Below are 15,977 nucleotides of genomic sequence, written 5' to 3'. Positions count from 1 at the left end.
AGAGTGGATAGTCAGAGGCTTTTCCCCAGGGTAGAGGGGTCAATTACTAGGGGGCATAGGTTTAAGGTGAGAGGGGCAAAGTTTAGAGTAGATGTACGAGGCAAGTTTTTTACGCAGAGGGTAGTGGGTGCCTGGAACTCACTACCGGAGGAGGTAGTGGAGGCAGGGACGATAGGGACATTTAAGGGGCATCTTGACAAATATATGAATAGGATGGGAATAGAAGGATACGGACCCAGGAAGTGTAGAAGATTGTAGTTTAGTCGGGCAGTATGGTCGGCACGGGCTTGGAGGGCCGAAGGGCCTGTTCCTGTGCTGTACATTTCTTTGTTCTTTGTTCTTTGTAAAAAGCCTTGGGATTTTCCTAAACCCTTTTTGCCAATGCCTTTTCGTGACTCCTTTTAGCCCTCCTGACTCCTTTCTTAAGTTCCTTCCTACTTTCCTTATATTCCACACAGGCTTTGTCTGTTCCCAGCCTTCTAGCCCTGACAAATGCCTCCTTTGTCTTTTTGACATTTGAAAGCCTCCCACATATCAGATGTTGATTTACTCTCAAACATCCGCCCCCAATCTAGGTTCTTCAGTTCCCGCCTAATATTGTTATAATTAGCCTTCCCCCAATTTAGCAAATTCACCCTAAGTCCACTCTTATCCTTGTCCACCAACACTTTAAAACTTACTGAATTGTGATCACTGTTCCCGAAATGCTCTCCTACTGAAACTTCTACCACCTGGCCGGGCTCATTCCCCAATACCAAGTCCAGTATAGCCCCTTCTCTCGTTGGACTATCTACATATTGTTTTAAGAAGCTCTCCTGGATGCTCCTTACAAACTCTGTCCTGTCTAAGCCCCTAGCATTAAGTGAGTCCCAGTCAATATTGGGGAAGTTAAAGTCTCCCATCACAACAACCCTGTTGCTTTTACTCCTTTCCAAAATCTGTCTACCTATCTGCTCCTCTATCTCCCGTTGGCTATTGGGAGGCCTGTAGTACCCCAGTCTATATTTCGACAATTGAAGCCCCCAGTACAATTACTCCCCAATTCTTACACCTCGCACCGCAGCGGATTGTATGCTAAATATTGCATCATTGTTGTATTGACCAACTCCCCTCAGTGGCTGGTCAGTAAGGCACTGGCGTCCCCACATCAATACATCACACAAAGCGTCAGCAGTCACGACAGGAAAAGACAGAGATCCAGTGATGGATAAGCAACATTTGACAATCCTCACTCCACATTCCTGAGTCTTACCTGGAAGAGTGAAATGATGTAATCTTCATCAACTTTGAGATTGATCATCTTCAGCAGATTCTTCACTTCCTTGAAGCTAATCTTGTTGTCATTATTTTTATCAGCCTTCTCGAGATGTTGATGGATCAAGGTTGCTAGACTTAAGGCAATAACTCAACCAGCAGACATTTATTCAAGAAACTGTACGGAAATATAAAAAGGAACCGGAGAACTCACAGCTTCACCTGCACAGATATAGAACTGGCAGCAAGGGTTGAAGGAACACGATGGGTTTATTTTGTGCTGATGCACTGCACTGTCTTATAGAATCACAGAAACAACGGGCTGGATTCTTCTGCCCCGCCCGGCGTAACAACACCACGGGCGAAATGCGACAATGGAAACATCCATTGACCCCGGGAGGGATTCTCTGGTCGCCGGGCGAACATGGCCGGAGAATCCCGCCCAACATCTCAGGGGGCCATTTAGCCCATTATGTTCATGTTGCTGCAACTCTGTACTCCAATCACATCTCACTCCCTTTGTCATTTCCCTTCTGATATAAATCCAATTCTCTTTTAACCAGTGTTATAGCCTCTGTGTCAGTAGCTCTGGTAGAGAAAGAAACCATCCCTTAATAAACCCTCCATGTGAAAATTATTCTGCTAATGTCTTCGCCCTATGTCGCCTTTTGCAACCATTCACAAATCTCTTTTCAATCCATCCAAGTCTTCAACTAATATCTTGTTCACATTCACCGTCACTTCTTTATTTTTATATTCGAGTCTCGTTGTATCAGTCCCAGAATTCCACCTGTGTGTTCTGTTTTGTGGCCTTATCGTTGTGAGATCTCAGCTTTGAAGATTCATTGTGTGTTTTCAAATGAAACTTGTGCGTCATAACTGGGTAGTCAGCCATGACCCTGTTGACAGCATTCTTGCCTGCGAGCTTGGTTTATGGGGTACAAGACCCACTCCACAGATCCTGGGGGCAGAGGTCAGGTCAGATAGGGATGCTGATCTTTCATTGTACCTGAGCAGTCACTTGGTAGTGACCTTCCCCAAATGGGCCAATTAGTAACCAGAGGGTGAGGCCCCATCCAGTTGAGGATGACAAGCAAGTTCTTAACACTGGTGGGGATCGGTTAGTGGCATGGTGCCAGCTAACTGTACCACTGGCTGAGAGCTCCAGATGATGTGCCCATCTGCCTCCACCTTCTTGTCCCTATTTCACAGAATTCTGCCCAAGTACACAAAATTCCAAGCTGGCACTCAATACAATGCTGAGGGAGTGCTACACTGTTGAGGTTGCCGTCTTTTGTTAAGCAGGGACCACATATGCTCCCTCAGGCGGGCCGAGGAAAATCCTATGCCACTATTTTAAAGAAGAACAGGGAACGGTGTCCTGGAGAATATTTATTGCTCAGTCAACATATCCGTGTGGATTCTGTGCGAAGATACCCGTGTGGATTCTGTGCGAAGATATCCGTGTGGATTCTGTGCGAAGATACCCGTGTGGATTCTGTGCGAAGATACCCGTGTGGATTCAGTGCGAAGATACCCGTGTGGATTCAGTGCGAAGATACCCGTGTGGATTCCGTGTGAAGATACCCATGTGGATTCTGTGCGAAGATACCCGTGTGGATTCAGTGCGTAGGTCCCGTGTGGATTCAGTGCGAAGATACCCGTGTGGATTCAGTGTGAAGATACCCATGTGGATTCAGTGTGAAGATACCCGTGTGGATTCTGTGCGAAGATACCCGTGTGGATTCAGTGCGTAGGTCCCGTGTGGATTCTGTGCGAAGATACCCGTGTGGATTCAGTGTGAAGATACCCGTGCGGATACTGCGCATTGATACCCATGTGGATTCAGTGTGAAGATACCAGTGTGGATTCAGTGCGAAGATAGCCATGTGGATTCAGTGGGAAGACACCCGTGTGAATTCAGTGCAAAGATACCCGTGTGGATTCAGTGCGAAGATACCCGTGTGGATTCAGTGCGAAGATACCCGTGTGGATTCAGTGCGAAGATACCCGTGTGGATTCAGTGCAAAGATACCTGTGTGGATTCAGTGCGAAGATACCAGTGTGGATTCAGTGCGAAGATACCCGTGTGGATTCAGTGCGAAGATACCCGTGTGGATTCAGTGTGAAGATACCCATGTGGATTCTGTGCGAAGATACCCGTGTGGATTCAGTGCGTAGGTCCCGTGTGGATTCAGTGCGAAGATACCCGTGTGGATTCAGTGTGAAGATACCAGTGTGGATTCAGTGTGAAGATACCCGTGTGGATTCTGTGCGAAGATACCCGTGTGGATTCAGTGTGAAGATACCCGTGCGGATACTGCGCATTGATACCCATGTGGATTCAGTGTGAAGATGCCCGTGTGGATTCTGTGTGAAGATACCCGTGTGGATTCCGTGCGTAGGTCCCGTGTGGATTCTGTGCGAAGATACCCGTCTGGATTCCGTGAGCAGATACCTGTGCGGATACTGTGCATTGATACCCGTGTGGATTCAGTGTGAAGATACCCATGTGGATTCAGTGTGAAGATACCCGTGTGGATTGAGTGCGAAGATACCCATGTGGATTCAGTGCGAAGATACCCGTGTGGATTCAGTGCAAAGATACCTGTGTGGATTCAGTGCGAAGATACCCGTGTGGATTCAGTGCGAAGATACCAGTGTGGATTCAGTGCGTAGGTCCCGTGTGGATTCTGTGCGAAGATACCCGTGTGGATTCAGTGTGAAGATACCCGTGCGGATACTGCGCATTGATACCCATGTGGATTCAGTGTGAAGATACCAGTGTGGATTCAGTGCGAAGATAGCCATGTGGATTCAGTGGGAAGACACCCGTGTGGATTCAGTGCAAAGATACCCGTGTGGATTCAGTGCGAAGATACCCGTGTGGATTCAGTGCGAAGATACCCGTGTGGATTCAGTGCAAAGATACCTGTGTGGATTCAGTGCGAAGATACCAGTGTGGATTCAGTGCGAAGATACCCGTGTGGATTCAGTGCGAAGATACCCGTGTGGATTCAGTGTGAAGATACCCATGTGGATTCTGTGCGAAGATACCCGTGTGGATTCAGTGCGTAGGTCCCGTGTGGATTCAGTGCGAAGATACCCGTGTGGATTCAGTGTGAAGATACCCGTGTGGATTCAGTGTGAAGATACCCGTGTGGATTCTGTGCGAAGATACCCGTGTGGATTCAGTGTGAAGATACCCGTGCGGATACTGCGCATTGATACCCATGTGGATTCAGTGTGAAGATGCCCGTGTGGATTCTGTGTGAAGATACCCGTGTGGATTCCGTGCGTAGGTCCCGTGTGGATTCTGTGCGAAGATACCCGTCTGGATTCCGTGAGCAGATACCTGTGCGGATACTGTGCATTGATACCCGTGTGGATTCAGTGTGAAGATACCCATGTGGATTCAGTGTGAAGATACCCGTGTGGATTGAGTGCGAAGATACCCATGTGGATTCAGTGCGAAGATACCCGTGTGGATTCAGTGCAAAGATACCTGTGTGGATTCAGTGCGAAGATACCCGTGTGGATTCAGTGCGAAGATACCAGTGTGGATTCAGTGCAAAGATACCTGTGTGGATTCAGTGCGAAGATACCCATGTGGATTCAGTGCGAAGATACCCGTGTGGATTCAGTGCGAAGATACCCCTGATTAAGGAGGCAAATGGAGTTTTGTCCTTCATTGCTAGAGGGATGGCGTTTAAGAGAAGGGCGGTTATGCTGCAACTGGAAGAGCTGTCAGTGAGGCCACGCCTGGAGTATTGTGTTCAGTTTTGGTCTCCTTACCTGAGAAAGGACGTACTGGCGCTGGAGGGTGTGCAGAGGAGATTCACTAGGTTAATCCCAGAGCTGAAGGGGTTGGATTACGAGGAGAGGTTGAGTAGACTGGGACTGTACTCGTTGGAATTTAGAAGGATGCGGGGGGATCTTATAGAAACATATACAATTATGAAGGGAATAGATAGGATAGATGCGGGCAGGTTGTTTCCACTGGCGAGTAAAAGCAGAACTAGGGGGCATAGCCTCAAAATAAGGGGAAGTAGATTTAGGACTGAGTTTAGGAGGAACTTCTACACCCAAAGGGTTGTGAATCTATGGAATTCCCTGCCCAGTGAAGCAGTTGAGGCTCCTTCATTAAATGTTTCTAATATAAAGATAGATAGTTTTTTGAAAAATAAAGGGATTATGGGTTATGGTGTTTGGGCCGGAAAGTGGAGCTGAGGCCACAAAAGATCAGCCATGATCTCATTGAATGGCGGAGCCGACTCGAAGGGCCAGATGGCCTACTCCTGCTCCTAGTTCTTATGTTCTTACCCGTGTGAATTCAGTGCATAGATACCCGTGTGGATTCAGTGCACTGATGCATGTGTGGATTCAGTGCGTAGATACCCGTATGGATTCTGTGCGTGGATACACCTGTGGATTCATTACGTAGATACCCCTGTGGATTCAGTGCGTAGATACCAGTGTGGATGCAGTGCATAGATACCCGTGTCGATTCAGTGCGTAGATACCCGTGTGGATTCAGTGCGTAGATACCCCTGTGGATTCAGTGCAAAGATACCCGTGCGGATTCAGTGCGTAGATGCCCATGTAGATTCAGTGCGTAGATGCCCATGTGGATTCAGTGCGTAGATACCCGTGTGGATTCAGTGCCTAGGTCCCACGTGGATTCAGTGCGTAGATACCCGTGTAGATTCAGTGCGTAGATTCCCGTGCGGATTCAGTGTGTAGATGCCCATGTGGATTCAGTGCGTAGATGCCCATGTGGATTCAGTGCGTAGATACCCGTATGGATTCAGTGCGTAGATACCCATGTGGATTCAGTGCGTAGATACCCGTGTGGATTCATTGCATAGATGCCCATGTGGATTCAGTGCGTAGATACCCATGTGGATTCAGTGCGTAGGTCCCACGTGGATTCAGTGCGTAGATACCCGTGTGGATTCAGTGCGTAGATGCCCGTGTGGATTCAGTGCGTAGATACCCGTGTGGATTCAGTGCGTAGATACCCGTGTGGATTCAGTGCGTAGATACCCGTGTGGATTCAGTGCGTAGATACCGATGTGGATTCAGTGCGTAGGTCCCATGTGGATTCAGTGTGTAGATATCCATGCGGATTCAATGCGTAGATACCCATGTGGATTCAGTGCATAGATACCCGTGTGGATTCAGTGCATAGATACCCGTGTGGATTCAGTGCGTAGATACCGATGTGGATTCAGTGCGTAGGTCCCATGTGGATTCAGTGTGTAGATATCCATGCGGATTCAATGCGTAGATACCCATGTGGATTCAGTGCATAGATACCCGTGTGGATTCAGTGCGTAGATACCCGTGTGGATTCAGTGCGTAGATACCGATGTGGATTCAGTGCGTAGGTCCCATGTGGATTCAGTGTGTAGATATCCATGCGGATTCAATGCGTAGATACCCATGTGGATTCAGTGCATAGACACCAGTGTGGATTCAGTGCGTAGACACCAGTGTGGATTCAGTGCATAGATACCCGTGTGGATTCAGTGCGTAGATACCCGTGTGGATTCAGTGCGTAGATACCCGTGTGGATTCAGTGCGTCGATACCCGTGTGGATTCAGTGCACTGCTACCCGTGTGGACTCAGTACACATGACTTTGGAGATAGATGCCGGGGATAAATTTACCCAATGAATCAAAACATTTCTGCCAGCATCAACTCCAAATGTTCCTGCTCACGTGTTCCCTTAAACTATTTTACTTATACAGGGGTGCACCTCGATGTGAGCCTGGGGTTGCACAAAGGGTGGTTTCACACCCGTTATCTGAGCTCTCTGATCTGTAGCTCCATTGTAACAGATGCTGTTATCACTGATCTACATTCCTGCACAAGTCAAATTTCACTCCTGACTGATACTGACAGCCCTGCCTCTGCGCATGAGATTTGTTTTCTTTCACAGCATTCCTTTCCACCGACTGTTCAAGACTACTCTGGATGAAACTACATCGGCTTACTTCTATTGGCATAGAACAATGAATCAGAAACACAGAATTGTAACAGGGCAGATGTAGGCCAATCTGCCCATCGTGTCTGCACCAGCCCTTTGGATGCACAATTCACTGAGTGCAATTTTCCTTCCTTCTCTTGAAACTTTGAACATTATTCTTTCCATATAATAATCTAATTCCCTCCCGAATGAACCTGCACCCATCACACTCTTAAATAGCACGTTCCAGACCTTAACCACTCGCTATGCGAAAATGTTTTTCCTCATGCCACTTTTGCTTCCTTTGCTAATTACATTATACATGTGCCCCCTCCTTCTTGACCCTTTCACGAGTGGCAACGGTGTCTCTCTGTCTACTCTGTTTTGGCTTCTCATGATTTTGAACACCTCAATCAAATCTCCTCTCAGTCTTCTTGTAGAAATCCAGGAGACACGTAGATAAAGGTTTAGCTAAATCTATTTTAACTCTAAAGTATAGCTACACCCCTGGTGTACAAGACAAGTGTCCCAGCCCTGGACGAACAGAACTAAACGGCCTGGGGCAGTATTTAAAGGGCTCGATAGCGAGTCCCAGCTGGACGGGCCTCCACCTGTTACCATGGGAACCATGAGCCCCACTGGGAAATCAATGGGTGATTCCTCGTGGTCCTCATGAGGGTTCTTCTTTTCTCCAAGGAAACGATTCCCAACTTCTCCAATCTATCCTCATCATTTAAGTTTCTCATCCCAAGAACCATTCTCAAAATGAAACTAAAATAGGGTCTTCTTGCTGCTCCTATCGAGGGAAGATGGGAAATATTTTGCAGTAGTGTTGTGCCTGAGGCTCAGAGTGTAGGGAGCAAAAGTTCAGACAAGATCCTGGGTTTTATAATCAGGCCACTTAACATTAAAAAACTCATGTTAAATTTGTTCTGAGCTAACCCGTAGCTGATTGAGTAGTGAAAAAATGCCATATTATTAAAACTTAATGAACAGAGGTCAGCTTTCTATGTTAAGGAGGGATAAAAGTCCTTCCTGTTAATCCTTCAATCATCATTCCTCTTTCATCAACATCTGGGGCTGGAATTCTCCATCCGTTTGTTGGCAGCAGGATTCTCTGGTCCCGCTGGCAGCGCACCTCCCGCCCACAGGTTTCCCGGGGACATGGGGTGGCTTCGATGGGAATTTCCATTGTCAGTGACTGGATTATGGAATCCCAAAGCCAGCACACAGCATGCCGCCTCCCACTGCCGAGAAACAAGTAGCTGGGAGAGAGGACAATCCCACCCCTGCTGAACCCAGTTGCTTCAAGAGGCTGGGTCATCCGTACACTGTTGTTCATTTGGGGATTTAACCTGCATTTCCCAAGATGTGTCCATAGAGAGTGGCACAACAAGAGTCCCTGGTTTGCTGTGCCCTTTGTGTGAAATGCTTCCTGACACCACCCTGAATAGTCTAGCTCCAATTTTAAGGTCATTTCCCATTGTTCTGGACTCTCCACAAATTGAACCTTAGAGTCATAGAGGTTTAAAGCATGAAAACAGACTCTTCGGCCCAACTTGTCCATGTTGCCCAGTTTTTACCACTAAATTAATCATAATTACCCGCATTTGGCCCATATCCGTCTATACCCAGCTTTCCCATATAACAGTCTAAATGCTTTTTAAAAGACCAAATTATACCCGACTCTACTACTGCCTCTGGCAGTTCGTTCCAGACACTCACCACCCTCTGTCTGAAAGAATTGCACCTCTGGACCCTTTTGTATCTCTTCCCTCTCACCTTAAGCCTATGCTCTCTAGATTTAGACTCTCATATCTTTGGGAAAAGATGTTGACTATCTACCTTTTCTATGCCATTCATTATTTTATAGACCTCTATAAGATCACCCCTAAGCCTCCTATGCTCCAGGGAAAGAAGTCCAAGTCTATCCAGCCTCTCCTTATAACTCAAACCATCAAGTCCCGGTAGCATCCTAATAAATCTTTTCTGCACTCTCTCTAGTTTAATAATATCCTTTGGGTGACCAGAACTTTACACAGTATTCCAACTGTGGCCTTACTAATGTCTTGTACAAATTCAGCAAGACGTCCCAACTCCTGTACTCAATGTTCTGACCAATGAAACCAAGCATGCCAAATGCCTTCTTCACCATCCTGTCCATCTGTGACTCCACTTTCAAGGAGCTATGAGCCTGTACTCCTAGATCTCTTTGCTGTGTAACTTTCCCCAACACCCTCCCATTGACTTCTACAGAAACCTTAAGCAAATCGATGTGATCATGAATAGGGGCACCCACCAAAAAGCAAGTCCTCAGGAGGAGATGGCTAGCTGTTTAATCGCAGAACAGGAAAAAGAGATGTTACATTGGAGAGAGACAGCCCTGGGCCACACTAAACATCCTTACAGTAGCAATAGGAATATTCAAGGTTTTGAGTTTTCCAAATGAGGTGGCAAGCTCGAGTCGGGAGATTTCCTCCCTCAGTAGACACGTCTCCATGTAAGCGACCCCCGCATGTACTATTTTCAATCTGAGAGGGGGCCTGGGGGCAAGATCGAGTCAGGGGGCAGCACGGTAGCATTGTGGTTAGCACAATTGCTTCACAGCTCCAGGGTCCCAGGTTTGATTCCCGGCTTGGGTCACTGTCTGTGCGGCGTCTGCACATTCTCCCCGTGTGTGCGTGGGTTTCCTCCGGGTGCTCCGGTTTCCTCCCACAGTCCAAAGATGTGTAGGTTAGGTGGATTGGCCATGGTAAATTGCCCTTAGTGTCCAAAATTGCCCTTAGTGTTGGGTGGGGTTACTGGGTTATGGGGATAGGGTGGAGGTGTGGACCTTGGGTAGGGTGCTCTTTCCAAGAGCCAGTGCAGACTCGATGGGCCAAATGGCCTCCTTCTGCACTGTAAATTCTATGATAATCTATGAAAGGTTCACGGATGCCAAATGTATTTCACATGACACCTGGGTGTTCTGGACATCATCCCTGTTGTCTAGCCCTCACCCCTTAGACTCCATCACCCTCCATCCAATCTTCATGCCCCCATGCCACCTCCTTGCCCCCCATATCCTCCATGCCCACTTACCTGTATGCACTGGAGAAACACAGAACTATATAATAACAATGGTAAGTCTTGAAATGCATTTAAAAATAACACCTATTGAAAAATCTATGAGAAGAAAACTGCTGCACTTACAACCCTATAAATAAAAGAACCTTTAACTTACTTCCCACCTCTTCTTCTTGTCCAAATGAACATATGGACAGTGAAACAAATAGTTCAAAGAATGAATAACTTACATGGTATTGCAATAGCAGAAAGATGTCAATCAATCAAAACAAACACTCCACTTCAGCCTGAGTAAACAGACCCCCGCTGAGCTAATTCAGTCTTGGATAGAAACATGCATAGAAAATAGAAGCAGGAGGAGGCCATTCGGCCCTTTGAGTCTGCTCCGCCATTTATTATGATCATGACTGATCATCGGGTTCAACACCCTGATCTCACCTTCCCCCCATATTCCTTGATCCCTTTAGCCCCAAAAGCTATATCTAATTCAGCCAAGCATTTATAATGAAGCCACCTGGAGAAACAGATGTCTGGCTATCTGTTTCTGTTGATGCAGATCACATGGGGGCATGGGAGGAAGAATGGGTAAGAACTTTTAACCAACTCTTCCAAAGGGTTTAAGACCCCTCTGAGGGGCCGTGATCCATGTGTCATAGACACTGAAGTGCTATGAGATGTCTCCTCCTACAATGGAACCAGCCAGGCCGGGAGTCCAGGGTGTGGGCTCATTACCCACACTCTTATCCCACATTGGTGTAAAACAGTGTTGGTACCAAATCTACTGCCTGGCCTATACCTTCCCTATTTTCAGCCAAAATAATTTTACAAAGGATATTGTTCAATTTTCTCTCGCTGGCTCATGGTTTCCACTCTTTGGATCAGTTTTTTCAGCCCTTGAACCCATCGCCTCCCTTCTTCCTCTGATGTTGCCACAAGGTCCAGGGTGGTCCGACTGCCCATGAACACAATGGTGAAGCATTGCTTCGCGGAGAAACTATTGCAATGTTTCTTCATCACCTCTGACTGGTGTCCCTCTTGAATAGCCCGAATATCCATCACCGAGACTGAAATATCAGACAAGAGATTAGCACGGTAGCACAAGTGGCTAGCACTGTGGCTTCACAGCGCCAGGGTCCCAGGTTTGATTCCCCGCTGGGTCACTGTTTGTGAGGAGTCTGCACGTTCTCCCCGTGTGTGCGTGGGTTTCCTCTGGGTGCTCCGGTTTCCTCCCACAGTCCAAAGATGTGCACGTTAGATGGATTGGCCATGCTAAATTGCCCTTAGTGTCCAAAACGGTTAGGAGGGGTTATTGGGTTACGGGGAATATTACGTGGTTATTGGGATAGGGTGGAAGTGAGGGCTTAAGTGGGTCGGTGCAGACTCGATGGGCTAAATGGCCTCCTTCTGCACTGTATGTTCTATGGACGAGCATCTGAAAAGCCTTGGTCAGGAATCTGGATAAAGAAAAGTGGGCATGCTCCTCGACAAGAGACCCAACTGAGACGGTCAGCTCGCTGCTCTGGGAATGCCCAGCACCCCAGAACCTTAGTATTTACTATCCGAGTGCATCACAGGACCACTCAATTCATACTCATTCTCTTGCTCTTAATTAGATAATCAATTCGGTGTTAATTATATACCGCTGGCTGGTATGAATTGGAGACTCATCTGTGATCAAATTGGAGGATATGGCACACCGTGGCATTCAGTCCTGCCATCCGGAGATGGCAGGGGTCCCAAGTGGAAGGCTCTCTCTATGGGACAGGGAATCCTCCCCTGTTCCATTGGGCACTGGGTGTGTAGGGTGTTGAATGCAGCAGACCCGTGCAATGGAAGAATAAGATGATTGACAGACTCCCAGGCTGCCCTACATTTTCCGCAGATTTGAGGAGTCCCTTTTTCATGCAACAGTCGTTTGCCAGAGGCTGCAGCTACTTTTTAATTACCTGAAGGGACTGCTCGTCATGTTTTGGTCGCACTTCAGCCCCACGCCTGGTGCGAAGAGGGGCAAGGAGGGTGTTGGACCTGCTCTTGGGCCTGTCCAAGGTGGCCATGAACAGATGCAGGCAGTGGGTGGTCGAGAGGCTTGTCTAGCCCAAAGGTCTGCCCCTCTTCTGTGGTTACTTTTGCACCCGGCTGTCCTTGGAGGGGGAGCACACCGTGTTCACTGCTACACTTGAGGCCTTCCATGACTAAGGAGTACAGGGATTTGAGTCCCTCGTCAGCTTGCAAAACAACATTTTAATTTGATTAGACAAGTTTCCTTTAAAGTGTTGTCTTTTGTTACAGTGCCCTTTAACTCAATTTAATGAGTTTAGGTTAATTAGTTTACTTTTAAAAATAAATTTAGAGTACCCATTTAAGGGGCAATTTAGTGCGGCCAATCCACCTAACCTGCATATCTTTGGGTTTTAGGGGTGAAACCCATGCAGACACAGGGAGAATATGCAAAGTGCACACAGACAGTGATCTTGGGCCGGGATCGAACCCGGATCCTCAGTTAATTAGTATACTTTTGTTCCATTGGTTTACTCAACAATTTATAGTAGCAGAATGAAAGATGGGTTATTGGAGGTGAATGTAAGAGAAATGTGCTAGATTCTCTGGTCCCTCAGTCACGGGTTCCTCGGTGGCGCACCAGCAGCGGCATTCTCCGTTCCCGCAGCCAGCCAATGGGACTTCCCATTGTGGCCACCCCATGCCACCAGGCAGCCCGCAATGGGGGTGCATTGCCAGGGGAACGGAGAATCTCACCGACAGAGAATTCACCCCAATGTTTCAAATGACTCAGCTCCTGTATTCTACCCTACACCAAGATAAAAGAAAATTACTGCAGATGCTGGAATCTGAAAAAATAACCAAAATTGCTGGAAAATCTCAGCAGATCTGACAGCATCTGTGGAGAGAGAGCGGAGCTAACGGGCGCGATACTCCCCAAAAATGAAGAACTGGAGTCTCCGATCCTGCGGCTATGTCCGCAGGATCCGTCTGGTATTACGACCAGAAAGTCGGCACCGCCCCCGCACCAATCCTCCGTCCAGTGGGGGCTAGCAGCCGCGCAGCATAAAGCCCCCGGCTTTACTTGCGGATATGGCCGGAGAACGGCCGGGTCCATGGCCACGCATGCACACGGCGGCAGCCTGCGACGGCCACTCCGTTCAACATGGCGGCGTTCACGCGCGGACACGGATTGCCAAAACTGCCCTCCTGTAACCAGCGTAGCCACCCCCAGGCCACCCCCCAGCCCCCGCCGAGGCCCCCCTTCCCGACTGGCAGCGCTGGAGTCCCCGAACGGTGTGAGCACAGGAGAGCACCCCCACGAAGTGAGCATAACCCGCTATGGGGGTCACTGAGAGCCCCCCCCCATCTTTAACACCCCTCCTTCAGTCCACCCACTTTCAGCCCCCCCCTTCACCCCCCTTCATGGCTCCCCTCAGTAACTACCCCCCTTGGTAGTGCCAACCTGGCATCTGCTCCTGGCACCCTCTCAGTGCCAACCTGGCTCACCTGCAGTGCCACATTGGCATTGCCAGGGTGCCAAGGGTATTGCCAGGGCGCTTGACTGCCCTGTCCTTGACCACCCGGGGGAGCTCCAATGACTCACGAGCTTCCTGGTAAGGCCATCCCGTCATCATGTGGAGACCAGTACAAAGTGGCGCCGGAATGGAACCTGGTCTTGTGACTGGTAAATACTGGGATCCGGGGGAATGTGGCCTCAAGCTGCCTGCATGCATTTAAATGAATCTATTGGCTCATTGAAATAGGATTATCTGGATCACGTCGAGCGGCGGTCTGATCCAGATCACGCCGGGGTTAACAGGTCGGGTGAATCTACAAGAAAAGTGACTTGTGAAAATTCAATACGTCACGTTCAGAATTTGACAGCTTTCAAAATTGACACCCATTTCATGATGGAGCGAATTCAGAAATTTCAAGTTGGGAATCCTTAAGTCAGTGTCAACATTTCAATGACTAGTTTGTGCTGAGATACCACATCTGGAAAGGCAGCTGAGCCGAATCCTTGCATAGTTCTTGGAGAGGGAGGCTCTCTTGGATCAGATATCAGCTGCCTTAAGAAAAATACAACAATAATAATCTTTATTTCATAGAATTTACAGTGCAGAAGGAGGCCACTCGGCCCATCGAGTCTGCACCGGCTCTTGGAAAGAGCACCCCACCCAAGGTCAACACCTCCACCCCATCCCCACAACCCAGCAACCCCACCCAACACTCAGGGCAATTCTGGACACAAAGGGCAATTTATCATGGCCAATCCACCTAACCTGCACATCTTTGGACTGTGTGAGGAAACCGGAGCACCCGGAGGAAACCCACGCACACACGGGGAGGATGTGCAAACTCCGCACAGACAGTGACCCAAGCCGGAATCGAACCTGGTACCCTGGAGCTGTGAAGCAATTGTGCTATCCACAATGCTACCGTGCTGCCCCTTATAGTATTGTCACAAGTAGGTTTACATTAACACTGCAATGAAGTTACTATGAAAATCCCCCAGTCGCCACACTCTGGCGCCTGTTCGGGTACACTTGGGAGAATTCAGAATGTCCAATTCACCTAACAGCAAGTCTTTTGGGACTTGTGGGAGGAAACCAGAGCACCCGGAGAAAACCCACGCAGACACGGGGAGAACGTGCAGAATCCGCGCAGACAGTGACCCAAGCCAGGAATAGAACCTGTGACCCAAGCGCTGTGAAGCAACAGTGCTAACCACTGTGCTACCGTGCCGCCCACTGGGGGCAGCAGTCAATTCCTTCAGCCTTCCTGCAGCTAATGAAGCATCCCTCCTCGACACTAGGTGAGGTACCCTCAATAATGATGCTTAGAGATTAAACTGTAAAGAAGGCTTTATTAGGCTAATAACTATGCTACAGATATGGACGAGAGCTGACTGCTATACAGACCATGAGGCAGGCCTTTATGTATGGCTCCCAGATGGGCGGAGCCAGAGGCGGAGTCCCCAGGGTTCCAAGCCTGGTCTTAAAGGGGACATCACCTTACATGATGATAAGGCAGTAACCGTTCATCACTCTAGGAATAGAAGACTTGATGGTTACCAGATTTTAAAATAGTCCAGTTACTGGAAAAAATGGAGGCTTAAAGGCAGAATAACGATGAAAGCAGATGTAACAAACCCAGTTATATCAGAGGAATAGGACATTGGAGTGCATGAATAAATTGCAGAGATGGCAAAGGAAATTCTTGAACAATAGGCCTGTGCTATCTTCAAGAATGTAGAGAAGTGGATGTTGAAACTGTCTCTTGCTTCACTTGATTCCTCAAAATGTTTACTTAGGCAATGTTGTACCTGTTGCTGAGATACTCACAGGTAGGTGGTGCCTTGTTCCTGGACTCACACCAGATGGAAAGCCCGTCCTCCTGTAGTTTCATCCAACGATTTTTCTTCCATGTACCTGATTTCACTTTTTTTAACTTGCTGCCTTTCAGCATGAATTTCACATCTTCATCGTCGTGCAGTCCTGTGAGAGACAGGGAGTCAAAATAAAGAAAGAAAAAATCATGATAACCAGGGAGAATAAATAGCTTTGGGCAGGGCGTGTAACTGGCACCCCTGGGCAGGGGAACTTCACAGAGGTACTCAAACTTGTTCGGGGCGCTTTACAGAGGCTCCTGGGCAGGGGGAGGTTACAGAGACTCCTGGGCAGG

The 15,977-nt window shown here is 48.1% G+C and overlaps 1 protein-coding gene across 1 annotated transcript in view; it reads right to left on the bottom strand.

The window, feature by feature from the left end:
• LOC140398337 (1-phosphatidylinositol 4,5-bisphosphate phosphodiesterase delta-3-like) overlaps positions 1 to 15,977 on the bottom strand; it is a 175,436-nt gene that overhangs the window by 94,184 nt on the left and 65,275 nt on the right. Inside the window, exons 2-4 of the mRNA XM_072486918.1 lie at positions 15,638 to 15,790; positions 11,128 to 11,356; positions 1,253 to 1,382 (exon numbers count right to left, since the gene is read on the bottom strand). Coding sequence (XP_072343019.1) covers positions 1,253 to 1,382; positions 11,128 to 11,356; positions 15,638 to 15,790 — 512 coding nt within the window. The remainder of the gene's footprint in view (positions 1 to 1,252; positions 1,383 to 11,127; positions 11,357 to 15,637; positions 15,791 to 15,977) is intronic.

The sequence above is a fragment of the Scyliorhinus torazame genome, chromosome 21 (assembly GCF_047496885.1).
Source record: "Scyliorhinus torazame isolate Kashiwa2021f chromosome 21, sScyTor2.1, whole genome shotgun sequence".
In the NCBI taxonomy this organism is placed as follows: Eukaryota; Metazoa; Chordata; class Chondrichthyes; order Carcharhiniformes; family Scyliorhinidae; genus Scyliorhinus; species Scyliorhinus torazame.
Note: the sequence above shows the minus strand (reverse complement) of the source record. Positions and strands in the feature narration are given on the sequence as shown.